Below are 24,978 nucleotides of genomic sequence, written 5' to 3'. Positions count from 1 at the left end.
TCATTTGTTACAGATAGCTGAATAGCTTTTGTTCACATCTTGCAGTACTCCTCTCAGGCTGGGATTAGGCTTTCCACTCCTAAGCATACTAAAATGGAAAACTACTCTCCAGCATATTTAATTAAATTTAATACATGCATTTTTCAAAAGAGAAAAAAATGGTAATCTAATTTCTTTTAGTGTGTTGTCCTGGCTTACATTGCCAAAAAGTGCTATCCCAAAACTAAAAAAAAAAAAAAAAAAACATGGGTTGAGCTTTATTGGCTAAGTAAATTATTATGAATGAAGCATTACTAAGTAGAATCCTTAAGAAATCATGTCATATTCACAAGGGAAAGATCATCTTTCCAGACCTAAAATATTTAACATTTAACAGATTATACTGCACAATTCAGAATGTGCTCTAGATTTGCATACACATGTCCGTACTAGCCCTACTAACATGAAAAAAATCAGGGTAAAATCAGACGCCTATTAAAACTAAACTACACTAATACAGGAGATGCTATATATAAACTGTCCAAGCATAAAGTCAAGCAACAGATGTCAAGATTTCATGCTATCCTCGTTTTCCCAGGAATAGGGCAGTGTCATGTAAAGATGAATCAAACTAAAATGTAATTTCCCATGATTGGTTAACTGAAATGAATCTCACCCACATTCATAAGAATAACAGCCCACAAAGAATCATATACCTAGAGCCTACTGACCTAGGGTGGGGCTAAGAACGATAAAAAGACTTTTAAAAGGATTAAAAAGACTATTATTGACAAATAATGAAATAAAATAAAACAACAAACAGAAGAGTTTTATCCCACAGGAGTTCTATTAGTGACTACTGTAGTAGTTGCCCAGCCATATAGAAGTATAGTATATTGATGAGGAAAATATACCCCCGGGGTATACTACGAAGTATTATATTGCCTATTGTCCAGTCAATGTTTGAATCACAATATTTTGTGTTTTATGTATTGTTTATAAATAAAGGTTCTTTTAAAAGTTTTAGAATACCTAGTCTGCCAGAAAAGCCATCTTTTTCTTTCCTTATCCATATAAAATAAAAGTAAGTACATAATATGATGATAATATGACATAAAAGTATCTCTTGTTATATAAACTCCTATATATACTCTTATAAATTACATGGCCTCGCGTTTTAAGGAGCAATATGACACACTTAGCCTAACTCATAAAAAAGCTCTATATACACCCCGGAAATTGTGTTCTATTTTCCCCCAAAACTTAGATTGTAAGCTCTTTTGAACAGGGTGCTATCCTTGCTTGTATCTGTCTATCATCTGCAATTCTATTTAATGTACAGCTCTGCGTAATATGTTGGCTCTTTATAAATGAACATTTACCTTATTCAATGACCTGACTAAAAAAATTCTATACATACCTATTTTGAATGGTTGCAAAGAAAGGATTGCAAGTCCTGTGGAGCATCATTGAGCTACATTTGTGAGCATAGGTCAAGTTCTCTAGGTTTAAGATAGAATTGACTTTAATCGAGACATTGTTGGTGACTGGTGAGATACCAGGTGTTATGTTATAGTTTTCCGGGTCAGATACAGCTTCTTGGATAAAGCTTATCTCAGATAAAGGATATCAGAGGTGTGTTTTAGCAAATCCAATATTCCACATTTAGGTTCAGAGCTTAAATGTACCCAAATGGCTAGACTGGTGTGATCAAACACATCCAACCAATAGTAAACCAATTATGGACATTCCAATTCATATGTATGATGTCTCCATGTCTCAAGGTACATCTGGATCATAGAGATCAATCCTTACAGGAAAATAGAAATAGTCAGAGGAGGACCCATTAGACAGAGATGTTGAGGTATTCTTTGGAAGCTTCAAACCACTGTTTTTTTCCATACCTAGGTCATGTATTTATTCATCTACACAAGGATTTAATAGGGTATATTAGGATATATTGGACATCAGGCCATTTATATATTATCAAACCAAAGATTTTAGTACACCAGTGTTATAAAGTTGCATTCAATGTGTAGGGGTGTGTATTTGTTAAATACCTGGTATACAAGACGTGATCTCATGTGGTGCCAACCATTTTGATACTAATTGCATTGCATTGCATGCTGAAAATTGAGTATAGTTCAACAAGATTGTAGTTTGTTTATTAATCGTGAGATGTCAGTTTGTCTAATAATAGGAAATAATGTTAATATCAGATTGGGGTCATTTAGGGTTGGTACGTGTCATCTTCCAAGATATTGTATTTGTGCTGCTAAACAGGACAACCAAGCTTTAGAAGCTATCAATGTCCCACTAATCTATGTAAGATTAGGTTTTTTTTCTTGGAAGTTTTTTGTTATCAAATTTGAGCTCACATAAAAAAAGGAAGGTAACATTTTTGTAGATTGTAGAAGAAGTATGCAGTAACTAAATGAAACAGACTATGTAAATTCTACCCTGGTCTGAAGTGACAAATATTTTTGTTCTTACATTTCTAGCAAGCTGTTAGCACTTTCTTTTATATAATACCATTTATTAAAGTGTATCTAACTCCCTAAGAAACATTGAATGTACAGAAATGCAATGCTTACAGATGGTGGAGCTGAAGAGTTGGGGAACAATGTTGTCTGATAACATAGCAGCACAAACAAAATGGAAAGTCTTTAGTTGCCAATACCTTTTTTACCTGATCAGATATAACAAAAATCTCTCAAATATTAATTTAACAACGCAAAAAAAAGCAAAAAAAAGAATTGTTAGAGTTCAAATATACTTAATGGAATAAACTTTATGTGTTAGAAAAACAGCACCCAAGTATCTTTCTAAATGTTGTATTGCTACAAGCAGTGTGAAATAATAGGGCAGTATACCCACCATACCTTCCTAGAACATTATGCAGAGCCTAACATCTTGCTGCAGTTGTATAAGCCTGCCTTTATTTCAGTATCACTTGAGATCAAGCTGAGCAGGAAACCTCATTAACAGATAATTAGCAATCATGAACAAGCATTACACAGTGCAGTGTAAAAGGACATTCTGAACACTTAAGAATAAATAATGATCAATTGAATGCTAAAAGAACGACAAGCTTTCATAAGAGATGCGGGTCAGGCCAGCAACAAGTAAAAGAAGCTGTATTTAAAAGACTTATTATTGTTTTCTTCTGTATTCCTTCTCTGACCAGACTCTGGAAAAAGAAAACCTCAAATGTCTCTCAAATTTTACCAAAAAAAATACTTCACAGGCCGGGAATGCGAATTTGTTTGGAGTTTGAGAACATTTTATTCAACGAGAAACTCAAGAGGCCTGAGAAAGGTCTGGTTCTGAACAGGACAGTAATGCACTCTGTGGATCTATGTGTGCGGTTTGTCTTTTTCCCTCAAAACAAACGGCAACTGAGGACCAGGACAAATACCAGAAGATAACTGGATACTATGACAGCCAATGGAAGTCAGTCTGTGCAAATAGTGACAGTGTCACTTTTGTCTTAATTTTTTTTTTAATTTTTGTCTTAATTTTGTCCAAATTTTTCTTTAACCCTCGTATATTGTTCTTTTGCTTTGCAATTACAACTAATTAGCCAGTTAAAGGAAAAAATGAAATAAAGCAAGCCGAGTGAGATTCTGAACACGTTTCACACAATGGCAGGAGCCTAAATACAGGTGATGCTTTAGCTGTAATTGCAAAGCACTGTTCTGTTTTCTGTCCATCCATAGTAATCTAGCAATTTGCAGGACTTGCAATCCAAAAATGCAATTTTTAGATTTTTTTTTTGGAGCTACCAAACCCTTGTAGTGGGAGCCATTACCTAAACAATCCGCCCAAGGGGTTTTTACTCAAATAGTAACTGCTACTATAGTATATACCTGTTAGTATATTTAAAAATTATATAATCAGACAGCAAAGAGTATGGCCATCTTTATTAGGACTAAACTACACAGGAAATTTGCCTGCGGAGGATCAGTAGTATAAATAATCAATGGTAAACTGAATGAACAAAAGAATACCAACGGTTCAAGCTATACAGTAGCAAGTAGTATTGATGTATTGCATTGAATAATTGTGTGATTATCCACAGTTACTTGTGTAGTTTGAACTATAGGGACCCATGTGTTTTTTATTTTTATTTTTTTTTGTGAAAGGAATAATTGCTATTCTCAGCAAGAATTAGGTGACTTTAAAAGAACAATTGAGTTGCTTAAAGAGTAACTAAACTCAAAAGTGAAAAAAAAAAACACTCTTACCTTCAATCCCGCAGGGCAGTCTGATCGCTCCAAGGGTGTCCTGCATCAGGTCCCGCATCGTCGTCTAATTCATAAACATTGCACAAGGCATGTACATTACTGGCATTTACCTGCAATAATAAAGCTATTATCCTCATGTCTGTGGCAGCCAGTATCCCCTACCTTTTCACTGTTCCAGACATGTGGCCTCCATCAAACATTTCAGCACTCAACACTTCAGGGAGTATCAGATGCCTGTGTCCCCCACTGTAGATCCATATTTCAACCTGTATGTACCCAGCTATGATGTAGGGGTCGGAAGATAGAACCACAACATGTGTTGGGGGAAACAGGCATCCAATACTCCCAGAACCATCTGACTAAAGCTTAAGTGCCAGCGAGGTAATCGTAACAGCTCTGCTGGTTAGATTTTTTAGGAGTTCAAAAAGGTTGTTTTAAGAAGCTTTTACATGCTTCTATAAGATTTTTCTGATGCAGAAAAATATTTTCTTACTCTCTGCAGTTCTATTCTATTCTACTTAACATGCTTGATAAAGCTTTGCAAAGACATCAAAGGTGACCATACTTTTGAGACATAGGTTCACCTTTTTTTTCATTTACCATTCCAATTTGTACCATGTATGTAAAACAGACATCCTCTGTCCTGCTGTATTCTGTGTACTAAATAAGAGGAACAAAAGACCATTGACTGAAAATGTCCAGAGAGTCAAAAGAACTGTCCTTATATGTTGGTGGCTCATCTGCTTAATAAGCAGTAGAACTTTAAGTCTAAAAGCACATGACCTATTTGTGAAATAAATGAAAAACAGGCAAGGTTGTGGCATCTTTTAGACACATTTTTATGCCTAAAAGCCTTTAAAGCCTAAAAAAAACTTCTCTTTCTATCCCCACACTGCAAGGGTCAACTTCTTATTCAGATCAAGGGGGGAAGTAAAAAACATCTTTACTTACCTTATGTACTTATGTGACCAGTCCCTTGGAGCTTCATCTTCTATAAGTCACTCTGAGCAACCTGATTTTGTCTAGATGGGACCCGGAGGGCATAAATAAACATTAAGCTATATATTTTTTGTTAATAAAATAATGCATGATTTATTATATGGCTATTAAATCCAACAAAGCTCAGAGATCAACAGAGACTAGACTAAAACCCACGACAGACTTTGCTGACAATGATTATTTTTTTTCCCTATATACCATTAAATGAAACTTACAATTATAATACTGAAGTTTTAAACTAGCTTTTCTATCATCTTCCAAGACTCCCAAAGACCCTTGAAGCTGTGCATTCCTGTACATTACAAGTGGTAAGTCTAAATGGGTAAAACTCTCAGTCTATCATTCATGAAATCATTTATATAAAAGTGTTTCCATTTCTTTATAGAAAATATTCTGTAATTTATTTTAAGTGTCGCTTCTATAATTTTGGAAGACAATTGTCTAGTCAAAAATCCCTGGAGTAGCCAAAGAAAATGCATAACAAATGCTGAACACCCCAACTTTTTTTCAGACGTATTGTTTAAGTACTATACCCTTTATATTGAAATGGAAAACATGATGCACAGAAGTATTTAGCACAAAGAATGGTAGCCCAATAAAGAATTGAAAGATCCAGAAATGTGAGACCAGCTCATCACATACAGTCGGTTTGATCAAGGTCAGGCAATATGTATATGTATATATATATATATATATATATACACACATACACATACACACACACATCAGGTGTCCATTTGGTTGTTAGGGCCATATTCTTACAAATGACAGGATCGCGATAGAGAAGAAAAATACTAATTTCCCTCTATGTCACTTGACTAACTGGATAAGCAGGGATTGCTCCATGGTTGGTCACTTGACATGGGGACAACATCTTCTTCTCCCAGACCAGCATTTGAGCAACCCATCAAAGTAACTTAGTATTTTCTCTGCCTTTGAAGAGTTTCTATCAGGACTGCTAGTGAGGTGTAAATGATTAAATGTTAGTAAATAGGGGGAAGCTGCATTAACTTCGAATCCATTTTGAACCATGCAGGGTGGCATTGCTGGCTCAGCCCACTTGAAACATCAAGTCATAGATTTGAATCTGGCCAAGACGGTATCTGCAGGAAGTTTGAATGTTCTCCACAAGCATGACAAAACTTGACTAAAATAAAAACAAGAATCCCAAATGATTTACTTATCACTAAGTATTCAAAATGAACAGAATGCTACCCTTTTGACTAACACTAATATTTTACTTGCTAACAGCCTTTATTCTTTTAGTAAATTAACTGCAAGGGCAAGTGCATCCTTAAACCATCTCAAATACCAATCATACTCACATGTTTGATTCTGGCACAGATGTGCCCAGTAATGGCAGTGTACATACTGATAATTCACTAACAAATGTTTATTTTGAAGCAGCACACTCTCCAGCTTTCAAACATTCCCTATTAGGTGGTGTCATATCTACAACAAAAATTTGCCTTTTTTTTCTGTAATATTATTTTGCATTTCTTAAATCAATTAGTACATTTAAGTTTGCTTTCCACGTAGGAGCAATATATGTAAAGTGTAAAGTGTGTACTGAAACCACACACAATCATTAGAAAATACCACTAAAAGCACATTGCAAGTGCCTATACAACATGTTGTGGCTGCAGCAAGAAGCATACATGATTTCATACACTGCTGCTTCAGAATACAGATTTTAATGTTAAATCACCATATTTATGCTGCCTTATTGGTACTGGCAGCACACAGCATATGAGGGTTGTTAGAGCTGCTCTGCACTGCAGGCATAAGACACAACTGAACTTGTTATAATATTGGAAATATTTTTAACAGCATCCTAATGCTAATTTAGTTTAGCCAGTCACACCTTTCCTCCCTGCTCAGGAAGAAATGCCACCAGGAGGACAGATAGGGAGGGACTCTGTCTATTTTATGCATGTGTTTGACTATTTCAATCAGTTTTTTCACTGCCAAATTTAAATACAATAGGACATCATCTTTATCAGTGCGTTTACCATGGTTTAAAAGACGTGAAGAAGGGATCGTCAATAAAAAAAAAAAACACCACTGTAAGGTACTTACCCTGCAAAAGATCCCCAGTCATCCTTAACGACCCCAGGGATCGCGGGCAGCGTATCCTCTCTCTGGCGGAGGGATCCGTCCCAGCCGAACGGCATCCCCACGGACATGCACAGTGCTGCATGTGCCCTCAGCATTCCTGCGTGCACAGCAAAGCCCAAGGGCGGTAAGAGACGTGCACGCTACTATGCACGCCTCTGTACCCCCCGGGGGCAAGGCAGCTGGCTGCCTCGCCACGGGGCGGGGCATTTATAGTTTGAATTCTTCATTATTCAGTATGTTTCTTCCAATCCAATAGCGCCAGGTGGCGCAGTGTGATTGGGCACTCTGCCCACTTAATGAGACCCTGTCATTTGCACCCTTGCCCATTATAGCCTCTGTGTTACAGTGTGCTTGCGTACGTTGTATGTTGAACTACATTTTTGACCTCTGTTGTCTTGTCATCAGCTCAGACTCATTTCCAGCAGCAACCCAGTCAGATTATTGACTTTGCATGAAACTTCTGCCTGCCCTGACTTCCGATTGTCCCTGACTATGCCTTCTGCCTCACCTTCTGTACCTCGCTTATCATATTGATCATTTGTGTTTTGACCTCAGCCTGTACCTGGATTAATAAATAAAGTTTGATGAAAGTATACCCTGGAGTTGGTTTTGATCTGTGTGCCCAGGCGCATTACAACTACTGCTTTGTTAATACGAAATGCAATGTGAAGTTACACACAATGGAGCAGGACCACATAATGGCACGTAAAGCATGTAACCCACGGAAGAAGGTGTAGATTTAATATTGAAATACTGTCAGTATATGGTAAAAAGTTATTGCAAATCACAACTAATGTAATGTTAATTGTAGGGAAAGTTCACCGGAGCAGCACGGTGGCTCAGAGGTAGCACTCTGGCCTTTGCAGAGCTAGGTTCCAGATTTGAATCTTGGCCAGGACACTATCTGCATGAAGTTTGCAGGTTCTCCTGGTGTCAGTGTGGGTTTTCTCTGGGAACTCCGGTTTCCTCCCACATCCCAAAAACATGCAGTGAGGTTAATTGGCTTCCTCCTAAAAAATTAAGATTGTATAAATATCATAAAAACATATGACCATGGTAGAGACATTAGATTGTGAGCCCCTACAGCGCTGCATAATATGATGGGGCTATATAAATAATGTGTGATAATATCAATAATAATACATTTTGGGATGCAATACATTGTGAATAATACAAAACTAATATGTTCTGCAAAGTAAATCAAAGTAAATATTTTTTACAAACAATACATATTTAATTATACTATGTCTGAAAATTTATGTGGACATTTGGTTACTCTTGAGGTCCCAAAAGAATAGAGTATTAAATTTGGATCTGACCAAAACTGCAGGGCTTCACAGTGTACTATTTTAGATACTTTCCTTTCAAAGTCATGCACGTATGCATTGATTGCTATGCACCAATTTATGCACCCGGTATGTAGGAAGATATAAAAGTAGAACAGAAGATCATGTGCATTTAAAAAGAATTTGTTTTTACATCCTTGAACGGTGCTTTCTTCAGATTGCTTTAAAATTCATTCAGTCTCAGCAGGGGATGTAAGCGACGCCCACAGCATGAAAAAGTGTAGCATGTTCCCAGCCCCTGCACTTTTTTATTGTTATTTTTCTTCTATTTTACTAATGTAGAAATGTCCCCAGGTGTGAGGCGAATGAATCTTCCTGCTGGAGAAACATGATTGACAACTTCCTATACCGAAGCTTAGAACAAATAACACTGGCAGTGGATCAAAGAAAATGTGCGCTGCTACAAAGACAACAGATCTACAGAGGAAAAGAAAGAGCAAATTAGAGAGTGTGACTATTGTGGGGTTACAGGGCAATCTAGCAACTAATTGTCTGCTGCGTGTGGCTTCCAGACTTTGCACCACTTACAACTAATAGCATGCAAGGTAAATCCAAATGTCACGTAGCATATTAAGCACATATAAAGCAGAATGAATCAGCACAACTGCACTGCTTCACTAAATAAAATAATTGCTTGCTTTAAAGTTTAATATAAATCCACATTTGTAAAACTAAAATATTACTTTACTGCGGTTTTTACTGTTTGTAAAGATCTCAGGTATTCACAAATACAAATGCTAGGGAAAATGAAAGCAAAAATACATCACTCAAAGAAAACAAATTATTTTGAGGCAACTGTACATTTATGGGGTATACAGTCCATAACAAAAAGAAAATGTATTTGGCTCAAACATTTACCAGTGAATAAACAGTTTTGTGTCAAAAAGTATCCTTTAATTTATACCTGCTTTACCTTGCAGCTTTTATGAAATTTATTACCCATGAAATATAATTTCCTTAAAACATCCACAACCTGTAAGGATACTAGTATTTTGCTCTCTTGTTTATCTACTTTAGATATAAAAGAACACCTTATATATGATTTCGAGGTCTTCATGATAATTGATTTATTTTTTAACATATGGCCAAAGTCTCCTATGTCGTCTTAACGAAGATTCAACAATCCTACAGCAAGTCTGTTGCTGAATTATATGTTGGTGATGTGTAAATACAAGATAATAATGGGTAAGCAAATATTATCTTTTAATCAAAGGGCACCAATATATTAAGCAATGTTGTACAAATTAGACTTACTATAAAAGGAATGTGTATTCTTACTTGAAGCTTGATTTGCTATTATTTCTTCTATAATTCTTCCATACCTGTGTAGTAATGCAATGTGAAACATTGCCTCTGTGTAGGAGTTTCCTGTAATAAAAATAAGTTCTGTTGTGCAGGGAGACTGGTCTTTTATCCACCCTGCTGTATTTTTTTGCAGACACCCTGTGGTAGCTGGGCCAGTTGGGTCTCTCCCACAGCTATGCAACACAGTATTACAATATAACAATGCTATTTTTACAGTGTAATATCTGGAATTTTAAAAACATTTGTTGTGCAAACGGTGGATATGTATTCTTTGTGGCTATTAAAAAATATATTGAAGATTTCTGTGCCCAAATTGCAGCATTAATTATATCTTTTTCTTCCTATTAATAGATAATATTGATCTTTATCAGCAAACAGTCCCTATTCTTAATCACCATTTTTTACTGAAGTAACCTATATCAACAAATCAGAATTATAACTTATGACCGCTCTCAAAATTGTTTGTATGCTTTTTAGTATTGACGTATTTACAATATATTTAATTACATAGTTAGATCTATTGCAATACTGCCCTAGATTTAAAATAAATTCCCCAATAAGGGCATTATCTGAGTTTTTACTGCTAACGATTTTGTGGATTTCATCCAGGTGGTGTAGTTCCCTTCCTCATTTAGAAGACATACTGGAAGGTTAACAGGTCTGCAACCAAATTAGCTCTGAATCTATTAATGATTGTGGTATGGTCTTTAGGAACTATTATCCTTTGTGGAATAGAGAAAGTTGTAAACATGTGTAGAATTAGGCAAGACCTGATACCCACCTGTCTGATTTGCAAAACAGTGTGCAGCTCCCAAGCTATTATAACCTGATAGGTGGTCTTATGTTCTAGTCAAATTTTCAAGTTTACCTTATCAGTTACATTTATGTCCGCTATAATGTAGATTAAGGCAAAAAAAAGTTGATGCATGGCAGCTAAACATTATTAAATATTGTTTCTGGCCTAGTAAGCAAGACTTGATGTGGTATAGCTAAGTCTTGTTTGATTTTGTGAATTACACATATTTGTGATTGATTTTGTGATTTTACACATATATATCCCCCTCTACCCTTATATATTTCAGTTAATGCTTTGTTATGTTCTCTGCTTTATTTTCCTGTATTGCATTTATACTTTTTTTCCTTTGGAAACTTTCATAAAATTCAATTTAAAAGACAATCATGTGCACCACCTCAACTTTAAATCCACATACTAATTTTATATAAAGACAGCTAAAAAAGAAAGCTGAAACAGAATGAATCGGGGATAGTGAATTATAAAACTGTTAACAACACCATATAGTTTTTTTTGACCAGAATAAGACAGGATATATGGTTTGATCAATAGATAAAATGACAGTGCTTGGTCATATATGGCAGAAGCCCTGAGGGATCCCTCTTTGCTTGCTCTAAAGTGAAGGTTAAAGGCACCCGATGCAAAATCCATTTTATAGTATATGACCTGTGTTTAATAAGGCAATGCAATGCATAAGACAAACTAATTCTCTGCAACCAATTGGAAATGCTGATTGGTTGGTATGGGTTACTGCACATAATTGCTCTTTGCACTAAGTTACAAAATGAAGGCCTATGAGTCAGAGAAAAAACCCAAAAGGTTCAGCTCTTGTAATGAAAATAAACTCCATATGGCGAGATGTGGTTTACAAGGAAAATAAATTAGACAGTGGGCATAAAAATATGTCATGCATGTAGACAACTGAAGAATCAGAACAAACAAATTGATCAGTAAAATTCAAGAGAAAAAAAAAATACAGACGAGACAAGAAACTCTGAAGAATATCCACAGAATTGAGATCTGAGAATCAATCCATGTTAGAGATCATGCTAATTACTATGAAATGTTCTGCTTTAATCATAAAACCCACTGGGGTTCATTTATGACCAGCAAATCCTAATATGCATGTCTTCTTCTGTGCTTTATTCACTCACAAAAGTCTAGATATTTGGATGGGATATCAAGGGTTTTTTTAACCTTGGCAAACATAGTCTGTTTTTTCTACAATCTACTTTTTTGCGGTATGTCTGTAGAACTATGATTCTTCAGAATCACACACACATCATTTTTTCCTTGCAATGTAAGAGCCAGTAACTCGCAATATAGTTTAATTCTAAATAATATTGGTCATAAATTACCACACAATAAGTGTGCACAGCATTCAAACGATGCACACACAAAACAGGCCAAACAATCTGACTATATTCTCATAGCATGAGCTATGCATATAGTTAAACATGAACATAGTTAGATGGGTACATCAGTTTAAAAAGTGCATACTGCACACTAAGTGTTAGTATAACTAAAACAAAAAAATAGATTTTCTTTAACATTTTTGGAGCTATGCAACTTTTGTTAGCTAATAACTTAATGTCATACTGTGCATAGAGTACCACAGTGCACACAAGTGTAGACTTAGACCACAGAAAGTGCTCATACATGATTTCATAAGTTTTGATGGTCTGATGACTTGTACAGTGCTTGCTTATTTGTTCTATACACTGTATATGCATTGCATACGCAGGAAAGAAATTATGAGAGAATAATAAGAATCAGTTGTCACATTACAGTATATTTTTTTTAATCTTAATTTTAACATGAATCAAAGTATAAGGTCCAAAGCAGCACTATTTGTTTTATACACACTGCAGACTGGGACCACAAACTATCCATTGAGAACATGTGGGTATACTTAAGAAGAGGGAATTGGGAATCATTGTTTAAACACATATACACCCGCATTTCAATGGCACCAAAAATTTTCATAGTGATTTTCCCCTTCTTTGGTGCATTTCCTTTTATTAAATAAGGCCATGTCAGTGCACACCTCTTGCTCATTTTACTGCCTGACAGCAGAGCATACATATAGATGAACAGAGGGAAGCATCCATTTCATTATGAAAGCCAAAATGTAATTTTATGAGATGTTAAGGAGTTAAAAAGTTTTATTCATTTATTTTTTGCGTAATTGTTGTAGATAAAGTAGTGATTTCAAGGTCGCATAAGTAAGAGTTTTTCCACAAGAAAAGGTCATTTTTAGAGATTGCAGTTTCTCACCAGTTTAGATCCAAACGGTACTGAGCTCAGTTATCTCAATATACTAACTGTATATGTTTACTGCAATTGTGTCTTTTTTACTTTTTTAATTCTATGTTTTAAATTTACAATTTAAAACATAGAATTAATAGTCACATGTTGCAGTAATCTGATATAACATGATTTAAGATTTATGGTACAGTTAATACATCTACAGGAATGCAGGCCGCTGACAAGCAGAGTACATTTTTTACAGCGACTAGATTATACCTTTAGTAAGAATATCCTAATACACCATATGATTTATAGCGGTTCTTGGCATGGCTGTTTGGCCGAGGGATAATATTTCTAGGTCCACAACCTAGCATCCCACCTGTTTACAGGGATACTGGTTATGTCATAAATGGATCATATGGTTACCTTATCATATTTACAAACTTGTTAATATTGTTCCAAAATGTAGAATTCCTTTGTATATTACATTTTTTATTCAGCATTAGTAACTAATTTTACATTTCCCCAAATAACTGTAGAAATCTGACTGATGTAAAGAGAATCACACTATTTAGGAATCCAGGCGATTGTAGTTCATGAATAGTAATTACTTTCTGCATACTGCCTGTTTATATTCTGTAAAATACAACTTGTCCTATTCTTGATATATTCAAACTGGCCAATAAACAGCATAAAGAAGTGACTGCTGTCAACATAAAGTTAATAATAACAATACAAATATTTCAATAATAAAGATGGGAGGTTGCTGAGATTAGTAATTACCAACTTTGAGAATCATAGATCACTATATGTGAGCCTTGCACTAAAAAGCCTACAGAAAGCACTGACCTTACAAATACAAACAATGGTCTTTCATCCACACAGTTGACTCCTATTTCAGGGTTAACTGCACATAATTGCAGCATCCTTCTGGCCTAATTATGGAACTGCAGAGCAAGCATGCTCCAACACACCTGTCATGTCACCGAAAGGTAAGTGCACATTCTGCTTAGTGAATACATAAAAGTCTCCCACTGGTCTTCGTGAGATTCATTATCTGCTTTGTGAATTATTTACAATTCACAACTCTGGTCAAAAACTTGTGTTCTGCTTCCTAATATTTTTACCCATTATTCTTCTGCCTTCTGACTATAATTGCATACTGTGTTAATGCCTCCTGTTGTGACTACCGCTTTTTTGTTTATACAACCTGTTCTGAGCTCTGCTCGGGATTAATATTTTGCTAGAACATTGGTATTTGGTTTGTTGTTGACCTTTATCATAGGCAAGGGTCCCTGAAGGAGACTAGGCACTGCTTGGGTGAAAAGATCCTTTGACAAGTCATGCTACTGTTCCCCTTTTATAAGGCTGGCACCAAGGAAATTTGCGATCATATACGAATAGGTGTACAAAGTAAATGCTTTCATACAAAATTCTCTTGCACAAAAACTGTTCAGTGATTGGTTCTTATGACCAAGTTCTAGTCATAAAGGTACATAAATACAGGAAAACAACTACCATCTACATTCCAAGAAATTAAAATGAAATAATATATATATATATATATATATACATATATATTTATATTATATAATATATATATTTCATAGAAAAAATGTTTTATTTGCACAGCAATTTAAATGCAAATGAGTGTGCAATGAGATTTGGGTGTATTCACACATTTATCGAACTCTGTTTTGTCACAATAAGTTTACAAAAAATGTACGTATTATATTCGGACATTTTTAAAGTGATACAGTACAAACTGGTATACATTTGTAGATTACAACTATCAGTATCATGGTGGAGAATTTCCCAAATCAAACAAAACTCTACGGAATTAAAGGATTAAATGTTCTTTTTTGTTAGATTTATTGATTTTTATTCTGAAAACTTGTCCAGAACACTCTGAATAAGAAAACAGTGCTATTTTTACAGATCACTATCAGTGTGTTAAATTATGTAAGGTGCTTTATCCTCTAAGACTGTTCTCTTTCATTTAATAACTCAAGCACTTGGAAAGAATCTGTCTGGGTCTGGAAATGCTGAGCAAAAAAAAATGTCAGTCCACGGCAGACCTGGAATCCTTTAAGAATTTTAACATGTGTTGAGCATTTAACTGAACAAAAGAAATATTCGAGGCCAGAATCCCAGTTGAGGGCAAAAAACCAAATCTGTGGAACAAGGTCTAAAAAAAGTAAAGGCATCTATATAATAAAATCCATATGTTAAGCAATCAGCATTGAAAAAAAGCAAAGACCACAATCTCTCAGCTGCAACATCATATTATTCTGACTGAAGCATACCTAACTATTTACGTATTTTAAATAATGCTCTTGGAAATTTATAGAACATGGCTGGAGACTTATATACTGACAATAACTTTTCAAGACTACGCTCTTCCTTTCCTTTAGCTACAGTGTACAGAAATATTTGAACACATACATGTACAGACACACACAAACATTCATAATACATACTGTACATATGCATGCATATATGATACATACATGTGCACAGATCTGTACACACGTTATTATATTATTATTTTCTTTATTTTACTCATTGTTAACTTGCTAACTTTTTAGTTGTACCAAGAAAATTGCATATTAGGCCTGCCCTTCTATGAGCTTAAAATTTAAAATCCCAACCATAGTTATCTACACACACATACTGGGACCAATCTGCTTTTGGTGGGAATCAAATCAAAAAATCCAGTACTGCCGGAAAAAAGTGCTAAGCACTACGGCCCATCCTAGTTATCCATTATATGGTATGATAAATTAGTGCTTACTTTTGAAATGTTTCTGCACTATTGATGAACATTATATACACATAGAACAATAACAGAGTAAAACCATTATGTGAACATATACTACTATGGCACGAAAATTATTGTAAAGCATTTAGGAATGCCTAAAACGACTTTTTTAACCCATATGAGAAAAATTAAATTAAGAAAAATAACAAGGTTTTTTTCTGTAATTCTGCATTTGGTTTGAGAGCAAACAAGTATGGTGCTTCAGAATGTTTCATCTGGTAATATTGGACAGCTTTAATCATTTGTAGAATTTTACAGAAAAAAGCACGGGTACACTTTAATATTTTTTTTGTTTTGTTTTTGTGAAGTTTTGTGAAAGGAAGTTTTTTCTGAATATACAGGTCTATGTATTTTTAGGTTGGCTTTTAAAAGGCGGTTTAAAATGAAGGCAAGGTCATACAGCTCAAACATTTTTTATTTAACACTAAGTATGTTAGAAAGTATGCTCTGACTGCCTGAGCATACATGTTTATGCCTACTGTGGAAGGAGGAGAAAGCATGAAGATTTTGGTTTACATCAGGGGGACAATAACAATCAGCCAAAAATATCTTACTCAGCCAGTTGCCTTTTTTTCTCTGGATCTATTAACCAAGGACATCTGTAGGAACCTAGAGCTGGTCATGGCCATATAAAATCTTTGTCCAGTGGGATATGATGGTGATCATCTCACTGAATAGTATTCTATAATGTAATACTTGAATATGTCTCTACGTATTACATGTACAATATACCCAAAATTTTTCACCATAATGTGAATACAATGTATAGCAAGCATGACAGCATACTATACAACATACAAGCTAATTTGACAAGATATAATATCCATAAGTAAGCATGTATTTGGGTCTACTAAGCATTGTGCACACAAAAAGAACAGACTGTTACACCTAATACACAGGAATAATCTAGTTACCAATTTACACATGGGTAGCACATTCCACCACATGCTTTGTTCTGCAGTGTCAAATAAAGAAAAAAAGAAACAAGCTCTGGAAATTAAGCCTTAGCATTTATTAACTTTGCATATGGTATTACGCACACTGATCATGACATGTCTAACTATGTAATTAAAAAAACATATCCAATTACATACAGGTTTGTAAAATAACAGCAAACTATGTTGCATGTTTGAATTTTAGAAATGCTGCTCTACAACAAAATCACCCTAACTATGCCGGTTACTATGTATAAGTAATACATGGTATTACACAAGTCCACACACAGAAACCATACTAAGGAGCCGCACAAGAGTTCATGACGAACTATTAGTCCGAGCATAGGCACTGGAATACTTACCCAAGCATGAAATGATCATTCCAATGTTCCCCATTGTACACTGAACATAGAAAAGACCTCAACGACCGTGTATATAGCACTCCACGCACACAAGTACTTTCCATACACACAATTTCACTCTTTACCAATATGTACATATTACTGTAGCTATATATGAGCTTGAAATGTATATTTAAATTCATGCCAAACACAGCAATGACCAACACATGGTGCTGTAATAGAAATACATCAGTTATCTGTAAATGTATTGCACATGATATTAGTACATAGGTAGATCATGCTGCACATGTACCGAAGTATGATGTACACTGCGCAGTACACAACATTGTTATTCCATGCAGCACACACATCTGTCCTGGTAACATGTGATGTACTTTTAGTTATTTCTTCAAACTCATACTTTCTAATGTGTTTACTAACATACAATACTTTATCTTACATGCATAAGTCTGATCATGTTACACATGTCCGGCACCTAAAAATACATGTAACATGCTAACACTAAATAAAACAAATTTACAAAAACCAAACAAAAAACAGAAATCATAAAACTAAATCAATGTGTAATACCAATAAAATAAAGTGGACATGACATTCACAAATCAAACTGGTATTAAGGATGTCAGGCTACTCATGCACTCCTAGCAGAGGGTTGTTCCTGCTTAAACATGCCAACATGCACTGCATGATATTGGACGGGGCACGCCAATCTGCACTGTACACTACACATTCTAAACATGCAGAGATTTTATTCCAGCAATAACAGCTATTTGAACAAGTTTGGTAAATGTGCCCATACTATCATCAATTCAGCACATGGGCAAAGGCAGAGAAAAACATAATAAAGCATAATTAATAAGACAATAAAGTGGAAACGATTATATGTAAAGTGCTATAATCACTGACTACTAATTAGATATCATTTTTCTGTGGTTGGATTAGTGAAAAATAGATTGTGATTAGTTACTATAGGCCACTTTTTTCAGTGCCCAGTGTTATTAAAAATAAGAATGGCAAGACCTAACACTTTTATTATCACATGGTTCAAGTGTTTAATGTCAATGAAACTACACAAATGAACTGCTATGTGTCCATGGGGCTCACATGTGCTGATTACATGATTTATGTTTGTACAAATATAACAGCAGACACAACAGATTTTTCTAACTGCTTTTATCTCTAAATCAGCATAATTAGCAGCACACTGTACATTCATTTTTTATCCAGTCCTAGAAAATAATGAAATGCAATGCACATAACTTTCTCATCATCATATAACTTACTTCCTCTGCATGAACTTGGAATATACAATATCTATACTGTTGAAAAAAAAAAAACTTTAACCGTGGCAATGGATTTGGAAATTAATATGATATGACGCAAGCATGCTGGGAATGCCAGTCTGCCAGAGTTACCTGTATAATATGCTTTCCAAGCAACAGCATGCATTGAAATGTCATGGCAGCTAAATACTACACAATATGCACTGTGCATGGCAACTAGTGCTACATAACATGCACCAATCATGCCAACCAAATGAAATAATATGCCAACCAAAACAGCATCTTACGCACTATGGATGCTGAACAATAATCAGAAAATTATGCAGCAAGAAAGGCATGTAATATTCAGAACACATGCACCTTTATGTTAAAAATAGATCTAGATATGATACAAAGATTCAGGAACAGGCAAGCTTGTGTTAAGACCCTTTACTTATGTTCTGAGGTTCTCAGACAATGTGTGGCTATTGTAAATTCACATAACAAAATGCCTGTTTCTTGGGAGACAGTTTGTGATCATCAAATGCACTTGTAGCTCATAATGATGCTGAGCATTAGGGGAAGCCTCTGGTCCCTGGAGTTTCCTGCAGCAGCATCTGGATCAGCTCAGAAAAGCAGATACACTGCACTAACATCACACACACAACTTACAGACACCAGTGCTTTGTATACACTGCCCTAACACAAGTCAGCATCACACACACAGAACTTCAAATTAATGATGCCTCGTATATACTGTTCTAACATCACACACAACTCAGTCACTGCTGCCTTTATCGCATTGCCACAAGTCAGTGTCGCACAACTTACAAACCCTGATGCTTTGGATACACTGTTCTAACACACACACAATTAACAGATCCTGATGCCATCACACAGCATCAAACACAACTCACAAGCACTGATGAAATATAACAAGGGTTGTGATGAGCATGTGGCAGCCAGTGCGCAGGGTACAAACCCTTTACAAACAGAATGTGGCACAAGATAAGTTTGCATACTCTCTGATCAGATTGCGGGCTGGAGTTTATGGCAGCAGCCAAGGTATCTGATTGTTCCCAGCCCTGAGGACCCCACAGTAATGCCTCCAGCACAGCTAGACTTGGCCCACACACAGTGTATTACTTATCAGACTGTTGCATCCAATTAATTTGACCCAAATCAAAGTTTCACTGACCACAAACTGCAAATGTAGTGTAAGTCCCTATCAGATTTGTTTAGCAGCTGCATAAAAGTGTACAAGTGTGAATGCCCCTTCCTCATGATCAGTGCCCCACTCCACCCTCAAATAATAAAGCCCTGCTTACCTGGGATTACTCTTGTTCCAGTAGACTGCATACCGATCTGATATCACTTTGCTGGGATCATCTGTCCAAACACAGACCCAAATCAGGGCCCCTAGGAGCAGTGGGACCAGGGGCCCCATACTCGGGGTCCAAGTTCTGTGCTCCACTCACACTGGACACCCTGGTCCCATGTCCGGACTTTCCTGGGTGAGTGTTAAATTTGGTGAAGTCAGTGTCAGAAGAAGTTGGAGATGTGTGTACTCAGTGTCACTCTGTGTCAGTGCCTGGTGCCAGGGCAGCTCTCAGCTCCATGCCATGGGGGATGTGCCTGGTACCCCAGTATTCCTCACAGGACACCGTTCGTTCTCTCTCAGCCCAGGTACAAGGAGCAGGCTCCGGCTCAGCTCGGTCTCTCTCTCTGCTTTCATGGTCCAGAGCCCAGGAGGTGACAACTCCTGAGCCCAGGTTACACGACCAGTCAGGACATACTGAAGGCCGTCCAGGAGGTAAATGAAACACACGTCCTGAGGCGGAGAAAGAGTCTAAAACAACAGGTATAAAGAACGCAATTCAGCCAAACTACTACTACACACACGAATAAATCATTAGAACTGCCACGGATACCAAACCCCACTAACGCAACTGCCAAGTCCTTGTGTCCTCACTCCATCTACACACCAAACATACCCAGTCCCTCCCTCTAATTGCTTCCACAGTCCGGCCAGCCCTCCACACTCCCCCCTTACTCTGCATCACTCCCTTCCAATTCTCTGCCTTGAATGGGAATGCTGCTCGTACATATAGTCAGAAGCATTGCGCCATCTACTGCTTATGTGGAGTATTGCTGCCTGTTGGTACCTCAAGCACTTCTGGGTCCATGGTGTGCAGGAATCCTCACACAAGGACATGATGGTGTCTAATAATCTTCTCTCTGCCAGCACATTCTCTACCCTCCTAAATAGGTTTATTTTTACAATTCTGTGTTGTGATAATAGGAAGTTCATCTTACAACCCTATACTTTTTATAAGTAGGCATTGCTAGAGTTTATATAATGCATAACAAATTGTGATACAATATGGCACATGGGACAAGAAAACCAAAATATTGGTTTGCAGCTGAACAAACCAGACAATTAAGTAAAATACAAAAAGTAACATATACAAAAAGCAAAATATAAAAAACTAATTAGCTGGGTACTGAAAACGTATGGAAAACACCAAATGTCTCAGGGATCTAACATAAATTCAATGTTTAGGTGCAATTTGAAAAAAAATGTTTGCCTACAATTCTGACCAGGCAGTCAAATTTCATGCCTACTGGGTGTCTTGGATTGCTCATCCTAGATGTACTGTTTAACCTCATGGGCAGTTCATTTCTGGACGGTTTTATATGTCTAAAAGCGGTACTGTAATGCACCTGGGCACACAAACCACAGCCAACTCCAAGAATTCTTTATGAAGCTTTATTGTCCTCATAAAACAAGGCAAGGGTTTTTCACAGATGATTAGTCTGACAAGCGTGGTACAGAAGGATAAGGCAAAGGTGGGTCAGGAACAATCTGAGGTCAGGGCAGGCAGCAGGCCTCGCCCCCGGGGGGTACAAGAGGTACACGTGGTAGCACGCGCACCTCTTCCCACAGCACCCTTGGGACGTGCCCTACTTTGCACATCTGCAGGATTGCTGAGAACAAGACTTTCTCTGTCCACGTCCATAGAGATGCTGGGGAAGCCGCCTGGCCGAACAGTAGTTCGGCTAAAACAGATCCCTCCGACTGCAGGGAGAGACATGCTGTGAGAAGGGCAGCAGCATCGGCCACGCTGCCTGCTGCAGCGGCATCTCCCTCTGCGGCTGTGATCCCCAGGGACGCCGCGGGCTCAGGAAAGGTAAGTTCCCTACACTACCCCCCCTTCAGGAGGGGCCTCAGGACCCTCATGTCGGGAATTCTCCGGGTAATCCCGGTGAAATTCTGACACAGGTTCTTCCGCCATCTCTCATCTCTCCTCTGGTCTAAAACCCTTCCAATCAATGAGATATTGCAGAGAGTTACGCACCTTATGGGAGTCCAGGATCCTCTCAACTCCATATTCGGGTGCTCCCTGCACCTCAACTGGCGGAGGGAGATCTGAAAGAGGGAGCAGAGTCGGCAGCAGATTTTAATAAAGGCATGAAAGGTGTCTACCCCCCTCAAGGAACTGGGAAGCTTGACCCTATAAGGTTACTCTATTAATCTTTTCCGATATTGGGGACAGGCCGATAAATTTGGGCCCTAGCTTGGCTGAGGGTTGGCGGAGGGGAATATTGCTGGTAGACACCCAAACCAGATCACCGGGTCGGAACTGTGGCTCAAGGGATCTATGGCGATCTGCAAACCTCTTCTGCTGGGCTACTGCGTCTCTAAAATTACTTTGGACCTGGTTCCAAACAGATTGGGAACATTCTACCCAATCGTTAAGGACAGTAAGATCAGAGGGTGGACCTGACAGAGAGAACGCTTTGGGACTCCGACCCCCGACACACATAAACAGGGAGATTCTGGTGGAAGAGTGCTCTGTGTTGTTATATGGCACCTCCGCAAAGGGGAGATAGTCAGCCCATCTCTCCTGGCAACCAGATACAAAGCTCCTGAGATATTGTTCCAACGATTGGTTGGTCCGTTCGGTCTGGCCATTCGTCGCGCAGTGGAACCCTGATGAGAAGGAGAGCTCAAAGCCCAGTTGGGTCCAGACTTCCCTCCAGAACCGAGACACAAACTGAGCCCCACGGCCTAAAGCAATGTTCTCTGGAGCCCCATGCAGGCAAAACATGAAACACAAATCAGCCAATTCCTTGGCTGCGGGCAACGAACATAGGATTCGACATCCACTGACATGTGAGGCCACCAAATGTGTCTTTTTACTAAATAGGGATTTCTTAATTCCTGGGTGGCCAGCAGTCTTAGAATCATGTAGCTGTTGGATAACCTTCAGGTTAAGATGGAGGGGAACATACAGCCGCCCTTCAGGTTTTGCAGGGAAGTAGTTGGTCTAGTGGGGGATCAAAGGGTTCATCAGATTGTCTAATAACAGTGGTGTCTGTATGGCTGACACCAAACATTGCGGGGACAATATGGGGCTAGGGCACGGATCCGGAAGGGAAGCCTTCACTTTTTTGAACCTGGCTTGTAGGTAATTTGGAAATTGAACCTCGTAAAAAACAGGACCCAACGGGCTTGCCAGGAGTTGAGACGTTTAGCTCCTTGTACTCCAGGTTTCTATGGTCAGTATAGACCGTTATGGGATGTTCTACCCCTTCCAGCCAATGCCTCCATTCCTTAAAAGCCCATTTTACTGCCAGAAGCTCCCACTTGCTCACATCATAATTTCTCCCAGCTGCGGAGAACTTACGGGAGAAGAAGGCACAGGGGTGCAATCTTTCTGGTTCTCCGGAGTACTGGGAGAGGACTGCTCCCACGTCAATCTCCGAAGCATCCACTTCTGTAATAAATGGGAGAGTGGGTACTGGATGCACCAATATGGGTGCACTACAGAAAGTCCTTTTCAGCACTTTGAAGGCCTCACAAGCTTCCGGAGTCCTCCTTGAGGAGTCCACCCCTTTCCTAGTGAGGTTCGTCAGAGGGTGGACAATGGACGAGAAGTTTCGTATGAACTTCCTATAAAAATTTGCAAAACCTAAAAAACGCTGAAGGCCCTTGGTGTCAGTGGGTTGCGGCCATTCCAGAACTGCTGAGACCTTGGTTGGATCCATGGCCAACCCGTGATCCAACAGAATATACCCTACGAAAGCAATCTCACGTACCTCAAAGGCGCACTTCTCCAATTTTGCATAGAGGCAGTTTTCTCTGAGCTTCTGGAGGACCTGGCGTACTTGTGCTCTGTGGAGGAGAAGATCAGATGAATAAATCTAAATATCATCAAGATACACAATCACAAATTTTCCCAGAAATTCTCGGAACACATCATTTACAAATTCCTGGAAGACTGCCGGGGCATTACACAGACAAAAAGGCAAAAATAGGTATTCAAAATGCCCATCCCTAGTGTTAAAGGCAGTCTTCCATTCATCACCCTTCCTAATGCGGATAAGGTTGTAGGCCCCCTTCAATCTAGCTTGGTGAAGAAACGGGCCCCATTGACCTGAGAGAAAAGGTCATCCATAAGGGGCAGAGGGTACTGAATCTTCACAGTAATCAATACAGGGTCTTAATCCACCATCTTTCTTCTCCACAAAAAAGAAGCCAGCACCCGCAGGGGAAGAGGATGGTCGGATGAAGCCCTTCTCTAAGTTTTCTTGGATGTATTCTTTCTGGGCCTTTATCTCTGGCCTGGTGAGATAGAACAAATGGCCTCTAGGGGGCATGGTACCCAGGAGTAACTCAATGGGGCTATAATAGGAACGATAAGGTGGGAGTTTGTCAGCTGACCGGGGGCAGAAGACATCAGCAAACTCCTGGTAAGGCTCGGACAATTTTTGTAACACCTTAGGGCCCTTACTTGCATTACTGGAGTAAGGCATCTAGCCTGATATTTGGTCCCCCACTGAATGATCTGACCCAACTCCCAATTAATGATAGGGTTATGGGATTTCAACCAAGGGAGGCCTAAAATCAGAGGGGTTTTACCATCCTGATCAAAATAGGGCCGATCACTTCCTTATGGGAGGCCTCCACTGTTAAGTGCACTTCTGGGGTAATAGAGAGTGTAAGACCCTGTTGAAGGGGGGTGCCATCGATGGTGGGTAAGGACAAATTAGGCCCAAGAGGGGAGACAGGTATTCCCAGTTCAGAGGCAACATCTTGGTCCAGTAGGTTACCATCTGCCCCGGAGTCAAGAAAGGCCATGACTTGGTGGAACTTCCCGTCCCAGGATATGGTAGCCGGAACCAGGATACGTCGTGGAGACCGGTCCAACGCGTCTGAGAGGCTCCCTTCTGCACCCAGATACGCTGGAACCTTTCAGGAGGTGCCCCCTTTGTGAGGGCAGGTCCTTGCCCTGTGACCGGGATCGCCACAGTAAAGACAGAGTCCACCTTGCAAACGCTGATTGCGCTCGGCGGGGGCGAGTTTGTATGAACCAATCTTCATGGGTTCCCCCAGGTCAGGCATAGAAGATGGAAACTTTGCAAGTGGTGTGGCTCTGGAAATACTCATCAGGGGTATAGGTTTCAACTGAGGAGGCGAAGGACTCCTGGTTCTACGGAAGACTTTTTCTAGATGGCATTCCTGGATCGTATCTCCCTTCTCCGTCCACCCTGGAC

At 38.3% G+C, this 24,978-nt stretch overlaps 1 protein-coding gene across 1 annotated transcript in view; it reads right to left on the bottom strand.

The window, feature by feature from the left end:
- Positions 1–20,415, bottom strand: part of EFNA2 (ephrin A2) — a 184,268-nt gene extending 163,853 nt beyond the window's left edge. The window contains exon 1 of the mRNA XM_072404828.1: positions 19,746–20,415. Within this exon, the coding sequence (XP_072260929.1) occupies positions 19,746–19,864 (119 nt within the window). The 5' untranslated portion in view covers positions 19,865–20,415. The remainder of the gene's footprint in view (positions 1–19,745) is intronic.
- Between the last annotated feature and the right edge of the window lie 4,563 nt (positions 20,416–24,978).

The sequence above is a fragment of the Pyxicephalus adspersus genome, chromosome 3 (assembly GCF_032062135.1).
Source record: "Pyxicephalus adspersus chromosome 3, UCB_Pads_2.0, whole genome shotgun sequence".
In the NCBI taxonomy this organism is placed as follows: Eukaryota; Metazoa; Chordata; class Amphibia; order Anura; family Pyxicephalidae; genus Pyxicephalus; species Pyxicephalus adspersus.
Note: the sequence above shows the minus strand (reverse complement) of the source record. Positions and strands in the feature narration are given on the sequence as shown.